The sequence below is a fragment of the Macaca nemestrina genome, chromosome 17 (assembly GCF_043159975.1).
Source record: "Macaca nemestrina isolate mMacNem1 chromosome 17, mMacNem.hap1, whole genome shotgun sequence".
Lineage (NCBI taxonomy): Eukaryota > Metazoa > Chordata > Mammalia > Primates > Cercopithecidae > Macaca > Macaca nemestrina.
In genome coordinates, this window is record NC_092141.1 from 66,652,402 (window position 1) to 66,674,344 (window position 21,943).

Below are 21,943 nucleotides of genomic sequence, written 5' to 3' on the forward strand. Positions count from 1 at the left end.
TTGATTCTAATTCTGAAGTGCTCCTTCAATTAGCTCTAGTCTTCTGTTTCTACTATGCTGCTCTGATCTATACTTTTAACACTGCTACATTACTGTAGAAGTTCCCTAAAAGCCTTGTTTATCATGTCTTTTTCTTCTATAAAGACCCTTAGTGCTCCAGCCTGGCCATCACAGTGAAACCCCAGCTGAAGCAGGAGAATTGCTTGAACCCGGGTGGTGGAGGTTGCAGTGAGCCAAGATCGCACCACAGCACTCCAGCCTGGGGAACAGAGCAAGACTCTGTCTCAAAAAACAAAAACAAAAACAAAAACAAAAACAAAAACAAACAAACAAACAAACAAAAAACAAAACAAACAAAAAAACCTTAGGGATATACCACGGCTGAGTTATACTTTTTGAACACTATATAATTGTTAGTCATTATTGCCATTAGGATAAAGTCCAAATTCCTAAACATAGCATTTAAAAGGCCCTTTACACCCTGGTAATTATCTCTCATTTCTCCCAACACGCCTCACACAAGTTGTTTTCCCATAACACAGGACAACTTTATATTTCCTGGGAATTCCATGACTCTCTACCTTTACCTTACTTGCTGCCACTCCTCTTTTTCCACTTGAAAAAATTCTTCTCATCTTTCAAGGCCTAGCTTGAATGTCTCCTTAAGTCCCCACCAGGAGGAGTCGTGAAATACGAGAAGGGCAAGTGGGCAGAATGTGGCTAATTCTAGTAAGACTCCTGAAATGTGCAGTACAGCAGCCGGAACTGGTCTGGAGGGAAGCAGACCCTTGTTTGTTCACATTCATTACATGTAAATATATATATAACCTTCCCATAAAACATGTGTATTTAATGAGTTAAAATTATTTCTGGCCGGGCACGGTGGCTCAAGCCTGTAATCCCAGCACTTTGGGAGGCCGAGACGGGTGGATCACGAGGTCAGGAAATCGAGACCATCCTGGCTAACACGGTGAAACCCCGTATCTACTAAAAAATATAAAAAACTAGCCGGGCGAGGTGGTGGGCGCCTGTAGTCCCAGCTACTCGGGAGGCTGAGGCAGGAGAATGGCGTAAACTCGGCAGGCGGAGCTTGCAGTGAGCCGAGATCTGGCCACTGCACTCCAGCCTGGGCGACAGAGCGAGTCTCCGTCTCAAAAAAAAAAAAAAAAAATTATTTCTACTGTTCCTACTACTACATAATAAGCCTAATCCAAATACAAGCTGAAGTCTTAGCACAAATAGAGGCTTTATCATGCTAGTTTTGTTGACATGTTGTGAATATTTTCAAATATACAGAAAACTTGAAGCAACTTTGCAATGAATGTTTCCATATCTACTATGTAGAATCTATAACTAACATTTCCTATATTTACTTTATCACATACACACACACGCACACACACAGAAGTCCCCACCAATAATCCATCTCCTATCAGGAACAGATGATCTCTCACTACTTGATTTACATTGCTAATGCATTAGTATACCCAAATGGAACACATGACCTTGATAGAAGGAATCTTGGCTTAATCATTTTTGTCTCCCTAATGCCTAGCAGACAGTAAGCACTCAGCAAGTGTTTATTAATGAGAAGATAAATTAATGAATAAGTATAGTTAATCAGTCTTCTGTAAAAGCAAACAAATACCCAGATACCAATGACACCAAATTAGGAATTCTCTATCATCTATATGCTTTTTCTCGGTTCAGTACAAACAGGGAAAAAAATTCCACTTCAACAGTTTTTCCTGCCTGTGCTACTTTAGATGTAAGATAGCCTGAAATCTGACTTCAGCTGTTTTGGGTAGATGCTTAGTAAAACACTTTGCAAAATGAATCCTGAACAAATAGACAAATCTCTGGGAATAAGATCAGAAATACAGAAAAACAAGGACATTGTATATTGAATGTCAAACATAATACAGTATGGCTAAGGCAGATGTAATCAGAAATTGCAATCTTTTTTTTTTTTTTTTTTTTTTTTTGAGACGGAGTCTCGCTCTGTCGCCCAGGCTGGAGAGCAGTGGCCGGATCTCAGCTCACTGCAAGCTCCGCCTCCCGGGTTCACGCCATTCTCCTGCCTCAGTCTCCCGAGTAGCTGGGACTACAGGCGCCCGCCACCTCGCCCGGCTAGTTTTTTGTATTTTTTAGTAGAGATGGGGTTTCACCGTGTTAGCCAGGATGGTCTCGATCTCCTGACCTCGTGATCCGCCCGTCTCGGCCTCCCAAAGTGCTGGGATTACAGGCTTGAGCCACCGCGCCCGGCCTTTTTTTTGTTTGTTTGTTTGAGATGGAGTCTTGCTCTGTCGCCCAGGCTGGAGTGCAGTGGCTAGATCTCAGCTCACTGCAAGCTCCGCCTCCCGGGTTTACGCCATTCTCCTGCCTCAGCCTCCTGAGTAGCTGGGACTACAGGCGCCCGCCACCTCACCAGGCTAATTTTTTGTATTTTTTAGTAGAGACGGGGTTTCACTGTGTTAGCCAGGATGGTCTCGATCTCCTGACCTCGTGATCCGCCCATCTCGGCCTCCCAAAGTGCTGGGATTACAGGCTTGAGCCACCGCGCCCGGCCTTAGAAATTGCAGTCTTAAACTTTAAAACACAATGGACAGAATTAGACAATGGGTATATTGACAGAGTCCCAAACACACATCCAAAAAGGATCATAGTAATTGCAAACAGAGAAAAGGCCTCCTAAATCTTTTCATCAATTTAGTTGCCATGGCAATCCTGAAGAAGTGGAGAATACTAGTGACAGCTCAGATACAGAGTGGGGAGTCATCTCAAAGGTTTCTTGACAACTCCAAGGGGCTTCAGGTCTAGAGGGATTTGCTCTGTACAGAGAATGGGCAGTAGAAGATAAGCCCTCTCTAATTGTAGTTCTCATAGCAATGCAAGATTTAGAAGATTTTAAAACTGGATATCACCCAATGTTGGCAAGGTACAGGAAAATGGGAACTATCATTTACCACAGGGGCTGGAAGATCACAAACTGGTTTAATCTTTCTAAAGAACAATTTAGCAACATGTATCAAACACGAAAATCCTAGTCCTAGGAATTTATACTAAGGAAATAATCAGAGATGTAGGCAAATATTTAGCTACCAGGCTGCTACTACAGTAAAGTACATAATAGCAAACTGTGCCTCTTACCCTGAAACCTTCAACATTCAGCAATAGGTCAAATAAATCATGATACACTGGAAAGATAGAATCTCATATAGTAATTAAAAATGAAGTCATTTAAGAATTTTAACAACCCAGGCCAGGTACAGTGGCTCATGCCTGTAATCCCAGCACTTTGGGAGGCTGAGGTGGGTGGATCACTTGAGGTCAGGAGTTTGAGACCAGCTTGACCAAAATGGAGAAACCCTGTCTCTACTAAAAATACAAAATTAGCTGGGCATGGTGGCACATGCCTGTAATCCCAGCTACTCGGGAGGCTGAGGCAGGAGAATCGGTTGAACCTGGGAGGCAGAGGTTGCAGTGAGCCGAGGTCGTGCCATTGCACTTCAGCCTGGGCAACAAGAGCGAAACTACATCTCAGAAAAAAACCAAATAAATAAAAAATAAAAATAAAGGATTTTAATCATCCAGTAAAAGCTAGATTACGTACAGAATTATCTGGATTTCTTTTTTTTGAGACAGGGTCTCACCGTATCACTCAGGCTGGAGTACAATGGCACCATCATGGCTCATCACAGCCTCAACTTGCTGGGATCAAGCAATCCTACCCGAGTCTCTCAAGTAGCTGAGACTACGGGTGTGCACCACTAAGCCTCACTAATGTTTTTTTCCAGACAGGGGTTGCCCAGAACGGAGTGCAGTGGCATGATCACAACTTACTGTGGCCTTGACCTCTGGGGCTCAGGCAATCTTCCTGCCTCAGCCTCGTAAAGTGCTGGGATTACAGGTGTGAGCCACTGTGCCAGGCCTCCTGGATATATTTTAAAGATAAAGTATATACAAAGCACCCCTGTGCATACACAGGAATACTAAAAGAATATACACCAATAAATTGGTAACCATTTCTGGATAACACAAATTGCAACTAGCTTACCATTTTAATCACTGTAAGTGTACAGTTCAGTGGCATTAAGTATTTTCACACTGTTGTATTACCATTGTCACTATCCATCTCCAGAACTTTTTCATCATCCCAAACTGAAATCTGTACTCATCAAACAGTAACTCCCCATTTCTCCCTCCCCAAGTCTCTAGTAACCACTATTCTACCTTCTGTCCTATGAATTTACCTTTTTTTTCTTTTTTAATGCTCCTTGTGGAGCAAGGCTTATCTATAGGCAATGTGCCCAGAGTAACCAAATTTAACTATACTAGGTATATCATATAAGTGGAAGCATATAACATGTGTCTTTTGGTGTCCAGTTTATTTCAGTTAATACAATGTCTTCAAGGTTCATCCATGGATGATTTTTGTTTATTTGTATTTTCTAAGTTTTCCATGATACACATATATAACTTTATAAGAATATCAGGCTTTTCTCAACTTCATCTAATCTAACTTCAGAAAGTTCACAAAAAAACATCATTCACTTACTAGCAGCTAAAAGGGTATTTCATTTAGGTGGGAAAAAGAAGCCACAGCAGGATGATTCCAGGGGATCTGAACAGCTTCATTTTAAGAACGTGCCTATGGCAGGTCAGAGAACATAAGCAAACTGTCTAAGATCACAAAGCCCAGTATAGAACTCTCACCAATATTACCGCCAGCAACTGCTGTGTGTATCCTTCATAGAACCCTGTGCTAGGAATACAAAGAATCAATCTAACTATTAGAAGTTGTCAATCTAGTGGGAGATAAATAAATGAAAAAAATCAACTGAGATGAGCCTGAATTTTTGCATGAGAACTTGGAAAATTTTGGTGCCAAATGAAAATTAGAAGGCCAGGCCTGGTGGCTCATGCCTGTAATCTCAGCACTCTGGGAGGCTGTGGCTGGCCGATCATTTGAGGTCAGGAGTTCAGGATGAGCCTGGCCAACATGGTGAAACCCTCTCTCTACTAAAAAAATACAAAAAAATGAGCTGGGCATGGTGGCAGGCACCTGTAATTCCAGCTACTTAGGAGGCTGAGGCACGAGAATCACTTGAACCTGAACCTGGGAGGCGAAGGTTGCAGTGAGCCAAGATTGTGCCACTGCACTACAGCCAGGGTGACAGAGCAAAACTCCATCTCAAGAAAAAAAATTAGGAGACAGAGCCTGGTTCTTTGATGAAGACGATGTTAATTTTTAGATGCTGTGATACAGAATGTTTTTTCTAGACTATTCTGCCTTTAGTACATAAACATTCACATTACCAAATGGTCATATATATGGTAAAGCTTTTATTTACTTCATAAGTGACCAAATTATTGGCCTTGACCATTAGGTCCAGAAAGTAAAATTGTGTACTTTCTTTTTTTTGAGATGGAGTTTCACTCTTATTGCCCAGGCTGGAGAGCAGCAGCATGATTTCAGCTCACTGCAACCTCCACCTTCTGGGTTCAGGTGATTCTCATGCTTTAGCCTCCCATCTGTCTTTTTCAAAGAAAAGATGACTTATGAGCAATTAAAAAAAAATTAGGCCAGGCGTGGTTGCACATGCTTGTAATCCCAGCATTTTGGGAGGCTGAGGTGGGAGGATCACTTGAGCCCAGGAGTTTGAGAACAGCTTGGGCAACATAGTGACACTGTCTCTCGTAAAAATTTAAAAATTAGCTGGATGTGTTGGTGAGCACCTGTGGTACCAGGTACTCGGGAAGCTGAGGTAGGAGGATCGCTTGAGCCCAGAAGTCAAAGCCACAGAGAACCATGACTGCACCACTCCATTCCAGCCTGAGCGACAGAGTAAGAGACCCTGTATCAAAGAAACCAAAAAGAAAAAATAACTAGATTTTAAAAGGGGGGAAAAAAAAAAGAACAGAAGTATCGACAAAACAGTGAAAGGCTAGATGGTCTCTATTAGGAAGAGAATCCTATAGTCTCCAACTTGGTACCAAGAATAAACACCAAAATTGCAATTGCTGGCAATAATATTGGTGAGAGTTCTGTACCTGGCTGTGTGGCCTTAGGCAGTTTGCTTACCTTCTCTGACCTGCAATAGGCATATTCTTAAAAAGGAGCTATGCAGACCCCCTTGAATCATCCTGCCGTGGCTTCTTTTTCTCACCTCTCTTGATACAATAAGAATGTCATATTTTTGTTACAGGGGAGATGATGTGTTTTTGTTTGTTTTTGAGATAGAGTCTCACTCTGTCACCCAGGCTGGAATGCAGTAGTACAATCCCTGTTCACTGCAACCTCCGCCTCCCAGGTTCAGGTGATTCTCCTGTCTCAGCCTCCAGAGTAGCTGAGATTATAGGCATTGGCCACCATGCCCAGCTAATTTTTGTATTTTTAGTAGATGTGGGATTTCACCATATTGGCCAGGCTGGTCTCAAACTTCTGACCTGAGGTGATCCACCCACCTTGGCCTCCCAAAGTGCTGGGATTAGCAAATGGGTTTCAAAGGTTTAGCTTATTCATTAAAATCAGTATTTAGTATACTACAATGAGCTAGGCAGTGTGTGTGTGTGTGTGTGTGTGTGTGTGTGTGCACGCACATGTGAAATAAAAGGTAGTATGAGTTCCATCAAGGTACTTACAGTCTAATTTAAGGAGACAATGAACCACAAACAATTGTTGTGCCATTAATTCAAAGAGATGATGTCAGCAAACCTAAGAATGTGGGATACAGACTACTGAATGCAAAGGACACCACACACACACACGCTTTTTACCTGAGTGGTTAAAATTTCGCTCTGAGAGGAGAGCCTTGAGCAGTCTTCAGAGACGCTTGTTTCACTCTCATACCCGGATGCTGCTTCACCTTAAGTAACAATCAAAACAGAGGTTCAGATGTAAAAGCCGACTATAAACACTGCAACTTGCTGTGTCTTTTTCTTCTCATTGGCAGGACTGGATTTACTTTCATGTCACACAAAATGATTAAACTCCTTGCTTTGGGACACCGGGATTTCCTTTTACAAAATGAAACCAGAAGTAAGTCCACCAATAACTAGGATGTTAAAGCTCATTCAGTCAGAGATGACATCCTAGCTGGGTGAAGGACTTTTTTCTATGAAAAGCACCTTAGGAGGAACGCGATTCAAGTTTAAGAAGCAGTTCCTTCAACTATTCTTGGAAATTTGTAAAATGTGCTCCCCAAAAGGCATAAACATTTAGCTCATTTCTATAAATAGACTGGGGCAAACACAAAATCTGGTTCCAATACCTAAGTTTGAATCCACACTTTGCTCTTCTTGATTATCTTCTTCCAAGCCCGTTCCCCTTTCTTCATCATCTGAAACCAATTCCTTGTCACTCAGACCAACTCCCTGGCTTTCAGACTGATGCCTCATTCGTTTGGAAGAACCAATCAAGAAAGGATCCTGGGTGTTTGTATTTGCAGTCAAGTCTTCCAGTTCACTGCACTGTGAAGAAAACAAGCTACCAGAACATTTTGTTTCCTCACTAAGGTGATGTTCCTGGGATGCCTTTGCCAATATTACCTGGTTACTACAGTCAGTTAAGCTATTCTTCAATGATAATAAATTCTCCTCTGTGTTCTTAGACAGACACTCGGTAGCAACAGTGCTATGCCTAGTAGTCTGAGAAGGTATATTGCTTACTTTACCAAATAACAAGTGTTGGAAGCAGGGAAGCTCTTCATCCTCACTAGATAAGTTCTCTTCTGAGGACTCTAATTTCTTGGCCTCTTTTCGGTAACCCTGAGCTAAATGTGTATGGGTGAAAGGGCTAGGGCTCCTGCTGAGCTCTCCTCTCTGGATGCTTTTGCTAAAAACAGCAGAACTCTCCTTAATGTCATTTTCAGCAAAACTAGTATCTTCCTTTATTTCACCATCATCTAACAGATCATCAGGAGTCTCAGAACAAACCTCAGACGCATGACTACTTCCCATAGGCTGTTCTAGGTTATCTGAAATCAGACATGGAGAGAAGTCTGTATTAACAGTCTGAACTAATTCTTCATGTTCTTGCTTTTTTATTTCAGGATGCTTACAATTACTTATAGGAAGACTTTGTTTACAGACCTCAGGTTGCAAAAGCCCTAATCTAAGCACAGCATTCAATTTTGGCCCTCTGTTTCTACCTAGTTCTGCTTGAATGTTTTCATCACTGGAACCTACTTCATTAATACTGGAGCCCACTTCATTAGTACTGGAACCTACTTCATTAATATTGCTCGAGCTGGCTTCTTTAAAAGCATTTTCTCTAATGTTATTATGGCTAATTGTGCTCACTGTACTTGGAATGATGTTCTCGTTTCCCACTGCTCTTTCAGGTGACACTGAATGTTCCTCAGAGTTTTCCTCTAGCAGGTTTTTGTTACATTTAGTTTTAACAAATGACTTGACAGGAAAAAGTGGTGGTATATGGTATGGGTTTTGTAACAGTCCATGTTTATTTGGAGTAATGAGTCCAGTTTCGTTGCCTCTGAACTGAGATGATAGACAAAACCTAGAGCCTCCTTTGATACTACATTTGGCATTATCAACTGGCTTATCTTTCTGACAAACCACAGAAAAGCCTGCAGTGATATTAACTGTCTGTACAGGCTTGATATTAGACTGTTTCTTTCCTTGATTTTCTTCCTTTTGTTCACATTCAGAAGTAACTTTTGGACTTTGTTTCTTTAAGGACCTAGAGTGGGCAGAGAATGTTGCACATTCCTCTTCTGGATTTCCTGGATTTGAAAACAGAGCAAAGGACTGGCGCTTTGAAACCTTGAATGTATTCTGCAAATACTGAGTATCAAGTTCACTTTCTTCTATTTCTATGCTTGTTTCCTGACTGTGGTTAACTTCACTTCCCAATGGATACTTAAAGCCTTCTGTGTCATTTCTAGTATCTTCAGAACAACCATGAATTAGTTCCTTGGGGTTTTCAAATGCTGCACACTGACTCATACATTTATTTCGTTCTGTTTTTGCCTTCCCTAGAGTGCTAACTTCCAGTAATGAGATACTTTCCTGAGTGCCATAATCGGTACCAGGTACCAATGAAATACTGCTACTCTCTACAGATCTTTCAGTTTGTAAAACCCTTTCTCCACTTAAGATGAGATCTTTGGGGTCTTTGGCATTATTAGACACTTTAACTGTTTCTAGTTTCTCTTCTTTTTCTTCTCTTGAAAGGCTAGGATTGACAAATTCTTTAAGTTCACTAGTATTTGAACAGTTAGTAAAAGAACCAGGTACCTTTGTTAACTTCAGTTCTGGGAAAGTATCACTGGCATGTCTTTTACTTGTCTGTTCATTTGGCTTGTTACTCTTCTTGGCTCCAGTTGCAGATTCTTTATCTTCCATGAGTTGTAGGTTTCTGCTGTGCCTGACTGGCATTTGGTTGTAATTTTTTTTCTTTATCTCTTCACTGCTAGAACAACTATCAATTTGTAGTTCAGTACAATTAGGTGGGCTTAGATTTCTACTGACTACTAGTTCAAGCGCATGAATATGCCTGGTAGAAGACTTCCTCCTCAGCCTATTTTTTTTAGGTGCTTTTGAATTGTGGATATTTAATTCTAGTTCCATATTGTTTATACTGCTGCTTATAGGTTCAGCTTTAGTTTTGAAAGCAGATTCTTCTTCCAGTGATTCTATTGGGTTAGGATTTTTCTCATTCTGAATAGAATCACCTTTTGTTTTATTCTCATGAGCACTATTAGTAATATTCATCACTTGACCATTCTGCTCCATTTGGTTAGTTCCCTGATTTATTATTTCAGGAGTCTTTTGAACTGCCAAATCTGCTTTCTTTATAAAATCCTCAGGATGAAGACCTGATGTAGTTCTCCTTTTACGCTTTAATTTATTTGTGAGGGGACGCTCTTGCATTATCTGTGACTCAGTAACAAGTGCTCCTATAATTAGATTTTCAGTTACATGGCTTAAATTGGGAAGGTTTGCCTTCCTCCGATAGGTTTTCCCAAATATTTTGTCTTTAATATTACTCTCTACTGAACTGGAGTGAACTCTTTCACTTTTACATATTAAAGGCTCATGAGGATCACTGGCCAGTAAGTCTATTTTCTCTGAAGAACCAGAATATTCATCTACCTCATTTAGAACGTCCAATACATCAGCTACTTTGGCATTTGATTCAGACCCCCCATCATGTGAGTCATCAGAACTTAACAGTTCATCACTTCTGGAAAACCACTCATTAACTTTCTGAATGCTGCTATTTAGTGTTATCCAAGGAACATCTTCAGTGTCTCTAGGATTCTCAGAGCATGGCAGTTTTTGCTTATTCCATTCTTTTCTCTCATACAGGGCATTAGCATTCAGATCTACCTTTTTCTCTGTGCTGGGAGTCTGCCTATCATTACATGTTTCCTTACTTCCAGTCCATCTGTTATGTTGGCTCCTTGCCAAGCCAGGCTGTTTGCTTTTATTACAGAATTCAGCCTTTTCTACATTCATTCTGTCTTTAGTGAGTAACAAACTGTTCTCATGCTGTAATGAGCTGGCATGAGTATTTGTGCCACATGGCTCCACATGCAAGTTTGAAACAGAACTACCCTGATACTTTTCTGGATGCCTCTCAGTTGCATGTTTCTCAGTGGTGTTCAAATCATTATTACTGGACTGATGATGTTCAGTATTTGTTATATCCTTCTCAGAAAATTCACAAGCAGCTGAAAATACACAAAAATAACAAGGTACTCAAAAACTGAATTGTCATTAAAAAAATACATACTTCATACACCTTGGAGGTGGAAATCAACCAATTGGCTATATTTAGAGAAACTAACCTCTTAAACTACCAAGTATACTGAAGATGTAGCTCATACTCTTTCATTTAATTCCTATTTACTTAGGTTATTTCCACTTAGGATCCATTAAATTTTTAATTTCAGAATTTTCCCTATGCAGAAACCACACCTCCTATTTCTCTAACGTCTAAGAGTGAATTAAAAGCAGACTGGCCATCAGAAAACCAGTTCTGATGTACTCTAAAGATCACTGGCCATTAAGTCTACTTAATACTCTGTTCTATCTACAGACTTACCATTCCCTATATTTAAAAACCAGTAGGCAAAAGATGAAACACAAATACATCAATTAAAAGTAAAGGGCAGGCCAGGCACAGTGGCTCAAGCCTGTAACTGCAGCACTTTGGGAGGCTGAAGTGGGCAGACTGCTTGAGTCCAGGAGTTTGAGACCAGCCTTGGAAACATGGTGAAACTCTGTCTCTATAAAACCACAAAAAATTAGCCGGGTGTGGTGACGTGTGCCTGTAGTCCCAGCTACTCAGGAGGCTGAGGTGGGAGGATAGCTTGAGCCCGTGTGGTGGAGGTTGCAGTGAGCCAAGATTGCTTCATTGCACTCCAACCTGGGCAACAGAGTGAGACCCCATCTCAAAAACAAAAAACAAATAACAAAAAACAAAAAACAAAAGGGCAACAATCAGTTACAGAAAGTCTTATTATTATAGCTACATTAGTCTAGTACCATTTAAATCTATCAGATCATACCATGACATTTGACAAAGAATGATACTCTAACTCTGCCAAGAGATTTTGTGGATTGTAAAGGTCCCAAATGGTCTTCAGAATAATCTAATTACAGTACTGTATCTACCCACTCTGTTAAATTGGGAAACTTTGCCATTACCCTTTTTTGCAGAATCCAAACTGGTTTCATCCCTGGTTCCTTGAGGGGTGATTTGTAACAATTCTTGATCTCCCACACTATAGGGAAAAGACAGAGTCCTAATGAGAAACACTAGTTATACTTATGCAGAACTGTCAAATGACCAAGATCAAATATTTTAGCTTTTTCAGTTACAGAAAGTTGACCAATCTTATTGAGTTAGCGAAAGCTGCTCTCTCCTTTAGAAACTTCTAGTTGAAATGGAATGGTTGCTGGGCACGGTGGCTCACGCCTGTAATTCCAGCACTTTGGAAGGCCGAGGCGGGTGGATCACTTGAGATCATGAGTTCAAGCCAGCCTGGCCAACAAGGTGAACCCCTGTCTCTACTAAAAATACAAAAATTAGCCGGGTGTGGTGGTGTGCACCTGTAGTCCCAGCTACTTGAGAGGCTGAGGCAGGAGTACGGCTTGAACCCGGGAGGCAGAGGTTGCGGAAACGTGAGATCACACCACTGTACTCCAGCCTGGGCAACAGAGCAAGACTCTGTCTCAAAAAAAAAAAAAATTAAAGAAATGGAATGGTCAATTAGCTGGGTGGTGGTGTACACCTGTAGTCCCAGCTACTTGTGAGGCTGAGACAGGAGAATCGCTTGACCCTGGGAGGCGGAGGTTGCAGTGAGCCGAGATCACACCACTGCACTCCAGCCTGGGGCGGCAGAGTAAGACTCTGTCTCAAAAAAAAAAAAAGAGAGAAATGGAATGGTCAAAGACCGAGGACGCACAGCCACAAAAATCAGACCAGGAGCCGGGCGCGGTGGCTGAAGCCTGTAATCCCAGCACTTTGGGAGGCTGAGACGGGCGGATCACAAGGTCAGAAGATCGAGACCATCCTGGCTAACACGGTGAAACCCCGTCTCTACTAAAAAAATACAAAAAGCTAGCTGGGCGAGGTGGCGGGCGCCTGTAGTCCCAGCTACTCGGGAGGCTGAGGCAGGAGAATGGCATGAACCCGGGAGGCGGAGCTTGCAGTGAGCTGAGATCCGGCCACTGCACTCCAGCCCGGGTGATAGAGCGAGACTCCGTCTCAAAAAAAAAAAAAAAATCAGACCAGGAACATTACTTTATGGACTTGCAAATGAAAGCCAACATTTAAGTGACAGCCAAAAGATAGCTTTTAAAAACACTTAAAAGTGTATCTTAATGAGAAGGCAGGAGCAAGGATATCTAAACAAAGGGAACAGTAGGATTGCAGATAATCCAACAGAACACCACTTTGCTACACTACTTTCTGTGCTGCTTTTCAGTCTAAAAGTCATTTCCTTCCAATCGTGAGATTAGGGAAGTCATTTACAAACAAAAACTGACAATATCGCCATTATAGTTCAGACTAGATCTTAGACAGGGTCAGCCGGGCATGGTAGCTCATGCCTGTAATCCCAGCACTTTGGGAGGTTGAGGTGGGTGGATCACTTGAGCTCATGAGTTTGAGAACAGGCTGGCCAACATGGTGAAACCCTGTCTCTACTAAAAATACAAAAATTAGCTGGGTGTGGTGGCATGTGCCTGTAATCCTAGCTACTTGGAAGGCTGAGACAGGAGAATCACTTGAACCAGGGAGTTGGAGATTGCAGTAAGCCGAGATGGCGCCACTGCACTCCAGCCTGGAAACAGGGCAAGACCCCGTCTCCAAAAAAAAAAAAGAAAAAAGAAAAAAAAATACTTAGGGTCAAGCAATAATTCCTAAGGAAGGTAGGTAACATAGTTGGGGCTGCTTGTAGATTACTATATAACATACAGACAAAGCTTGAGAGATATGTGGAAATAAGGAACAGAGGAAAGAAAGAGTTGAAAATGAAGTCCTTGAGCATTTTCATCAGTCACAATTACCGCTGTGTCAATATTACTGTATATGAGGAACTTAAAGAACAACAATCTGCTAGAAGCAAGCATGTGCAGAGTTCTGTTATCCTAAATTCCTTTGGACAGTATTAATAACTAAATCTAACAAACAAAAAGGGTATTTCCTCCACTATAAAAAGAGAGGACTAAACTAGATGATCTCTAAGGTTTCTTCCAATACCATGATTCTAGTCTAGAGAAACACCAGCCTACTTGAGGGAGGAAGGTGGGAGGAGGGAGAAATTCAGAAAGGAAGGAAACAAAAAACTGTGGGGTATGCTTAATAATAACTGGATGATGAAAAAAAACTGTATGCCAAATCCCAAATCGTGTGTTTACCTATATAACAAACTGCACATACATCTCTGAACCTAAAATAAAAGTTAAAATATTTTAAAAAGAAAGATACATCAATCCTTAATATTAACTAAATAGGAAAATACCAGCTTCATAGGCAAAGGTTCTCTTTGACTCACCTGCAATAAGTTGCCTTATTAACCGTATCTTCAGAAGAATCAGATCCTAAAAAATTTCCCCCCAAAAAAAATCAATAAAAGATTTCTTAATTAAAAGGGTTAAACAAAAAATGTACTTGTTGAAAAACAGATATTCAACTAGAAATATTTATTGAGCATCTAGTATGTGGCAGGTACAACGCTAGTTAAGCCAGTGTGTAATACAGAGAAGTGGTTAAAAACACGGGCTTGGCCAGGCACAGTGGCTCTCACCTGTAATCCCAGCACTTTAGGAGGCCGAGATGGGTGGATTATTTGAGCTTAGGAGTTTGAGACCAGCCTGGCCAGCAAGGTGAGACCCTGTTCCTACTGAAAACAAAAACAAAAACAAAAAGCACAGGCTCTGACATCTAACTTCCTAGGTTTGAATCATGGCTCAGCCACTTACTAGGTTTACTACCTTGGAAAAATTTCATAACCTCTCTGTGCCTTAATTTCCTCATCTGTAAAATAAGTATAATAGGAACAATCTCAGAGGTCTGACATGCATCTAAATGAGTTATACAAGAAAAACACAATAGTGCCTGGAATATAGTTAAGTGCTCCTAAATATTAACTACTATAACTATTTTTACAATGCCTGTTGTCTAGGAATTTATGATCGTAAGGGGGGAAAACAGTAAGTGTTATGATAAATAGATGGTGGTGCCTGGGAGCTCAAAAGACAGCTACCCTTTTTAATTATAAATATATTCTAAAAAAATAACCCAATTAGAGAGCCCAGTTTGAATTCTGAGCTCAGCAGCTCTTCTTTTTTTTTTTTTTTTTCAAGATGGGGTCTTGCTCTGTCACCCAGGTTGGAGTACAGTGGCATGATCATAGCTCACTATAACCTCAAACCCCTGGATTCAATCTACCTGCTCACCTATGCCTCCTGAGTAGCTGGGACTACAGATACACACCACCACACCCAGCTAATTTAAAAAAAAATTTTTTTTTTAGCGATGAGGTCTTGCTATGTTGCCCAGGCTGGTCTCAAACTCCTGGCTTCAAGCAATCCTCTGCCACTGCTGAGATTACAAGTGTTAGATAGTATGCTGGCCTCAACTCTTCTTTTTATTTCTTTTTATAAGCTTAAAAAAATTTATTATTAAAAAAACATTTTTTTTTTTTTTTGAGATGGAGTCTCACTCTATTGCCCAGGCTGGAGTGCAGAGACATGGTGTCAGCTCATTGCAACCTCCGCCATCCTGGTTCAAGCAATTCTCCTGCCTCAGCCTCCTGAGTAGCTGGGATTACACGTGTGCACCACCACACCCAGTTAATTTTTTTTTTTTTTGTATTTTTAGTAAAGAAGGGTTTTACCATGTTATCCAGGCTGGTCTTGAACTCTGACCTCAGGTGGTCTACCTGCCTCAGCCTCCCAAAGTGTTGGGATTACAGGCATGAGCCACTGCACCTGGCCAAAATGTATTATTATTTTAAAAATAGAGACAGGGTTTCCCTATGTTGGCCAGGCTGGTCTTAAACTCCTGGACTCCAGTCCTTCTGTCTCGGCCTTCCAAAGTGTTAGGATTACAGGCATGAGCCATCCTGCCCAGCCAAGATACAGCTCTTTTTTTTTTTTTTTGAGACCGAGTTTCACTCTTGTGGCCCAGGCCAGAGTGCAATGGCGCGATCTTGGCTCACCACAATGTCCGCCTCCTGAGTTTAAGTGATTCTCCTGCTTCAGCCTCCCGAGTAGCTGGGATTACAGGAATGTGCCACCACCCCGGCTAATTTTGTATTTTTTTTTTTTTTTTTTTTTTTTAAGTAGAGACGGGGTTTCTCCACGTTGGTCAGGCTGGTCTTGAACTCCCGACCTCAGGTGATCCACCTGCCTCGGCCTCCCAAAGTGCTGGGATTACAGGCATGAGCCACTGTGCCCGACAATTCAGCTCTTCTTAAAAGGCTTCCTCATCCAGTACAATTTATCTTGGAACTAAATACTGTAGCAATCCATCATGTTTTTTCTTACTGCTACTCTCCATCTTTCCAAAACATATTTACACATATTTAAAACCAGATATTCTTTCTTTTGCTCCCTTTTCTTTTTTCAGATGGAGTTTCGCTCTTCTTGCCCAGGCTGGAGGGCAATGGTGCAATCTCAGCTTACCTCAACCTCCGCCTCCCGGGTTCAAGTGATTCTCCTGCCTCACCCTCCCGAGTAGCTGAGATTACGGGCATGTGCCACCACATCTGGCTAATTTTGTACTTTTTGGTAGAGACAGGATTTCTCCATGTTGGCCAGTCTGGTCTTGAATTCCCAACCTCAGGTGATCCGCCCGCCTCGGCCTCCCAAAGTGGTGGGATTACAGGCGTGAGCCACCGTGCCCAGCCTCTTTTGCTCCCTTTTTAAAGTAAGATGCTTCAAGGTGGGAACTGCATCTTTTACATTATTTATAACTCACCATAGGGCTCATAAAATTCACTTCCCAAAGCTGCCTACCACAAATGTAAATTATGACCAAGATTTTTTGCAAAATGATAACAAGCAATCCAGCAATTATTATTAAATACTTAAGAAATCTGAGATCCTTACCCAGTTCAATGTAGACAGACTTCTTTTGAGGTTGTATCTGCTGCTTTGTCCTCAGAGTTCTCACAATTCCAAGGTTAGAGAGTGGGACACTGAGACTGGTTTCCTGCTAAACAGTATGGTAAAGAATGGTCAAGCAATTGTTGGCTGGTTCTGTGCTTTTCCTCCTGAAGAGAAACTTGACACCATGGACAAAATAAATTGACCATCATCAGTCAGCTAACATGTATGATGCCTGGAAAAAAATGCCTGGAAATTTACACACTAAAATCTCAGTGGTTGGGAGTGGTAGCTCATGCCCATAATCACAGCACTTTGGGAGGCTGGGGCAGCAGGACTGCTTAAGGCCAGGAGTTCAAGACCAGAGTAAGCAACAGAGTGAGACCCAGTCTCTACAAATAGTAGTAGTAGTAATAAAAAAAATGTCTGGGATACATGTGATTTGAATATTTTTTCTTTCTGTTGTCTTAAATTTTTCAAAACTGATTATTTGTGTGATTTTTTGAAGTATTAATATAGCATATTTTGAAGCTGATACTTGATATACATTCCAATCACACCTGATAACATTTCTCTGTGGAGGGGGGGACAGAGTCCTGCTCTGTCACCCAGGCTGGAGTGCAGTGGCGCAAACTCAGCTCACTGCAACCTCCGCCTCCTGAGTTCAAGAGATTCTCCTGCCTTAGCCTCCTGAGTAGCTGGGACTACAAGCACGTGCCACTATGCCTAGCTAATTTTTGCATACATATATATATTTTTGTTGTTGTTTTGAGAGAGTCTTGCTCTGTTGCCAGGCTGGAGTGCAGTGGCACGATCTTGGCACACTGCAACCTCCGCCTCCCGGGTTTAATTGATTCTCCTGCCTCAGCCTCCCGAGTAGCTGGGACTACAGGCGCGCACCACCATGCCTAGTTAATTTTTGTATTTTTAGTAGAGACGGGGCTTTGCAGTGTCAGCCAGGCTGGTCTCAAACTCCTGACCTCAAATGATCTGCCCGCCTCGGCCTCCCAAAGCGCTGGGATTACAGCCATGAGCCAACCGTGCCCAGCCAATAACATTTTTAAAAAGGATAAATCATGACAATAAAACCCCAGCACTCCTAAGAACATTCAGTATAGGAACTAAAAGCCCAACATTACTCTTTTTTTCTTCCTTTTTAGCCTTTCTGTAGCTTTTGAAAAATGAAGGCTGGTACTATAAGAACTACTTTTATTTTATTTGTATTTTTTTAGACAGAGTCTTGCTCTGTTGCCTAGGCTGGAGCGTGGTGGTGTGATCTCGGTTCACTGCAACCTCTGTCTCCTGGGTTCAAGAGATCCTCCCACCTCAGCCTCCCAAGGAGCTGGGACTACACACGCACGCCACCATGCCTGGCTAATTTTTGTATTTTTTGTCAAGATGGGGTTTCGCCACATTGCCCAGGCTGGTCTTTTTTTTTTTTTTTTGAGATGGAGTCTGGCTTTGTCACCCAGGCTGGAGTGCAGTGGCGTGATCTCGGCTCACTGCAAGCTCCGCCTCCCGGGTTTACGCCATTCTCCTGCCTCAGCCTCCCGAGTAGCTGGGACTACAGGCGCCCGCCATCACGCCCGGCTAGTTTTTTGCATTTTTAGTAGAGACGGGGTTTCACTGTGTGAGCTGGGATGGGATGGTCTCGATCTCCTGACCTCGTGATCCGCCGGCCTCGGCCTCCCAAAGTGCTGGGATTACAGGCATGAGCCACCCTGCCCAGCCAGAACACTTATATTTTTTTTCTTTTTTGAGACAGAGTCTCACTGTCGCCCAGGCTGGATTGCAGTAGCGTGATCTCGGCTCGCTGCAACCTCCGGGTCCTAGGTTCAAGCAATTCTTGTGCCTCAGCCTCCCGAGTAGCTGGGATTACAGGCACGTGCCACCACACCCAGCTAATTTTTGTATTTTTAGTAGAGACGGGGTTTCACCGTGTTGGCTAGGCTGGTCTCAAACTCCCGACCTCAAATGATCTGCCCGCCTCAGCCTCCCAAAGTGCTGGGATTAAAGGTGCAAGCTACTACGCCCAGCCCCAGAATGAATACTTTTTTTTTTTTTTTGATACGGAGTCTGGCTTTGTTGCCCAGGCTGGATGGAGTGCAGTGGTGCGATCTTGGCTCACTGCAAGCTCTGCCTCCCGGGTTCATGCCATTCCCCTGCCTCAGCCTCCCGAGTAGCTGGTACTACAGGTGCCCGCCACCTCGTCCGGCTAGTTTTTGTTATTTTTTTTTTTAGTAGAGATGGGGTTTCACCGTGTTAGCCAGGATGGTCTTGATCTCCTGACCTCGTGATCCGCCCGTCTCGGCCTCCCAAAGTGCTGGGATTACAGGCTTGAGCCACCGTGCCCGGCCAATTTTTTGTATTTTTAGTAGAGATGGGGTTTCACTGTGTTAGCTAGGATGGTCTCAATTCCCTGACCTCGTGATCCGCCCGCCTCGGCCTCCCAAAGTGCTGGGATTACAGGCGTGAGCCACCACGCCCAGCCATGAATACTTTTAAGATCTCCATCATTCATGCACATATAAGTAACAACAGAGCAAATCACTACATTGTCTTTAACAGTTACACCTTTTAAGTTGAAGTAATTTTCTCTCTCTTTTTTTTTGAGATGGAGTCTCGATCTGGAGTCTCGATCTGTCACCCAGGCTGGAGTGCAGTGACGCAATCTTGGCTCACTGCAAGCTCCGCCTCCCAGGTTCACACCATTCTCTTGCCTTAGCCTCCAGAGCAGCTGGGACTACAGGCCCCCGCCAGCACGCCCGGCTAATTTTTTTGTATTTTTTTAGTACAGACGAGTTTCACCGTGTTAGCCCGGATGGTCTTGATCTCCTGACCTCGTGATCCGCCGGCCTTGGCCTCCCAAAGTGCTGGGATTACAGCACTGTGAGCCACTGTGCCCGGCCAGGTTTTTTTTTTTTTTTGCAACTAGGTCTTGCTTTGTCGCTGCGTGGTGGAGTGATCATAGCTCACAGTAGTCTACATCTCCTGAACTCAAGTGATCCTCCTATCTCAGCTTCCCAAGTAGCTGTGACTACAGGCACACACCACCATGCCCGGATAATTTAAATACACTTTTAAAATAGACAAGGACTTGCTATATTGCCCAAACTGATCTTGAACTCCTGAGCTCAGGCAATCCTCAAGCCTCCCAGTGCTGGGATTACAGGCGTGAGCCATGGCACCCGGCTTTTTTTTTTTTAAATTGTAGAGACAGTGTCTCACTGTGTTGCCTACACTGGGCTCAAAGGACTTCCTACCTCAGCCTCCCAAAGTGTTGGGATTACAATCATGAGCCATGACACCCAGCTGAAGTAATTTCCAAATGCTTAAAAATATCAGTGAACTTACAGCTATTTTAGATAAGCATCACAGAGCAGATAAAGCTCCAAAGCAAGGAAGGGCCTATAATAGCTCTCTTTTTTGGCTGGGCGTGGTGGCTCATGCCTGTAATCCCAGCACTTTGAGAGGCCAAGGTGGGTGGATCACCTGAGGTCAGGAATTCAAGACCAGCCTGACCAATATGGTGAAACCCCGTTTCTACTAAAATTACAAAAATTAGCCAGGTCTGGTGGCATGCCCCTGTAGTCCCAGCTACTCAGGAGGCTGAGGCAGGAGAATTGCTTGAACCTGGGAGGCAGAGGTTGCAGTGAACTGACATCGTGTCACTGCACTCCAGCCTGGGCACCTGGGTGACAGAGTGAGACTCTGTCTCAAAAAAATTAAAAAAAAAAAAAAAAATCTGTCTTTTTGGTGTATCTGATGGGGATTTTGCTATGTTGCCTGGGATGGTCTCAAACCTGGGCTCAAGTGATCCTCCCATTTCAGCTTCCCAAGTAGCTAGGATTATAGGTACATCCACCTCACCTGGCTGTAAGGTCTCTCTCTTGATCATACCAGGTACCCTGACCTTCTCTGAACTCTAACTGATTCGAACACTTGTCTAACCACTGAATATACCATCTTTCCTTCTTCATTAACTTTTTATATAAATCTATGAGCATCTAGCACATATACTAACATACTCACAATGCTCAATAAAGAGATGGTGCCAGAATAAATGAAAATGGGTTTACCGGCCAGGCACAGTGGCTCACACCTGTAATCCCAGCACTCTGGGTGGCCGAGGTGGGTGGATCACCTGAGGTCAGGAGTTTGAGACCAGCCTGGCCAACATGATGAAACCCCGTCTCTACTAAAAATACAAAAATTAGCTGGGCATGGTGGCGCATGCCTGTAATCCCAGCTACTAGAGGGGCTGAGGCAGGAGGACTGCTTCCAACCTGGGCCACAGAGCAAGACTCCGTCTCAAAAAAAAAAAAAAAAAAAAAGAAAAAAAGAAGAAGAAGAAGAAAACAAATGGTTTTACCAAGGAAGGATTTTCGGGTTCACTCTGTAGAAGTCTTTTGGCACGGTTTCTGTAGCCCATACTTTGGATGATAGAAACTTCATCTTTTAGATGTTCAGGAGAGTGATTTTCCTTTTTTGCAAAATTATAACTGTTTGCAACTGTAAATTACAAGGGAAAAACATTATGTTTGCAGTTAGAGAAAAATGTATGAATTATAATCAAAGAAACCAAGAGAAATCCTATGTATGCTCTTTGTTGTGTTAAGACAATGCATTAAGGTTACCTGTGATTTTTTGAAAAATCAAATTTTAAAAAATCAACTGGAAATTTTACTCCTAGGAAACAAAAACAAATACAAGACCATCAAACTTACTTAGAGTCCTTGTCTTCCACCTTAACACTAAGAAATCTGCCTATCAATACTGTATTTCACTAAAGTTAAGATACCAACAATGTAAGCTGCACTATTATTTTCTGTATCACTAAGAAAGCAAGCACTCAAATTAAACAAATGACACACCATCAATAGTAAAATGCTCCCAATTTCAGAGACGTTAAGATGTGAAAAATGTGCACCTTACAATTGATAAAATAAGGTGTGATTCCAGTGGGAGTAATTTTTTTAAAACAGATTACAGATACAGAACTAAAATTAACCTAGACTAAAAGGTCTTATCACGTCACAGAAAGTAATTGTGCAAACTTCCTGAGTTTTTATGGACAGCACTTGAGTGTCATTCGTGGGATATTCAACACTTACACTGCAAACCTGTGTCAAGCTGAAAAGCATGAATGATTTTCGATAGCTCTTCAACAAGTTGACTAAATCTTGTACTTTCTTGTAGGCTTCTGAAATTAAATTGTTTGAGAAACACACTCAGCAGTGATTATCAACCTTTTAAAGACACTAAAATAAGAAAAGACATGTAAACAAATAAAAATAAGATGCAGCAACAGTAGAAAACCTCTATAATCAATACATCACTGACATCTGTATAA

General features: G+C 42.2%; 1 protein-coding gene across 17 annotated transcripts in view; it reads right to left on the reverse strand.

The window, feature by feature from the left end:
* The window catches only part of LOC105472075 (BRCA1 DNA repair associated), an 86,779-nt gene that overhangs the window by 41,693 nt on the left and 23,143 nt on the right, over window positions 1–21,943 (reverse strand). For 9 of the 17 annotated variants that reach the window (XM_011725004.3, XM_011725002.3, XM_071083196.1 and 6 more), the window contains 7 exons: window positions 21,705–21,793; window positions 20,963–21,102; window positions 16,594–16,699; window positions 14,034–14,079; window positions 11,680–11,756; window positions 7,275–10,700; window positions 6,781–6,869 (listed from right to left, as the gene is read on the reverse strand). In XM_011725004.3, the coding sequence (XP_011723306.2) occupies window positions 6,781–6,869; window positions 7,275–10,700; window positions 11,680–11,756; window positions 14,034–14,079; window positions 16,594–16,699; window positions 20,963–21,102; window positions 21,705–21,793 (3,973 nt within the window). Of the gene's footprint in view, window positions 1–6,780; window positions 6,870–7,274; window positions 10,701–11,679; window positions 11,757–14,033; window positions 14,080–16,593; window positions 16,700–20,962; window positions 21,103–21,704; window positions 21,794–21,943 lie in introns of those variants that run through there. The other 8 variants (XM_071083197.1, XM_071083195.1, XM_071083192.1 and 5 more) reach the window with 3 other exon arrangements.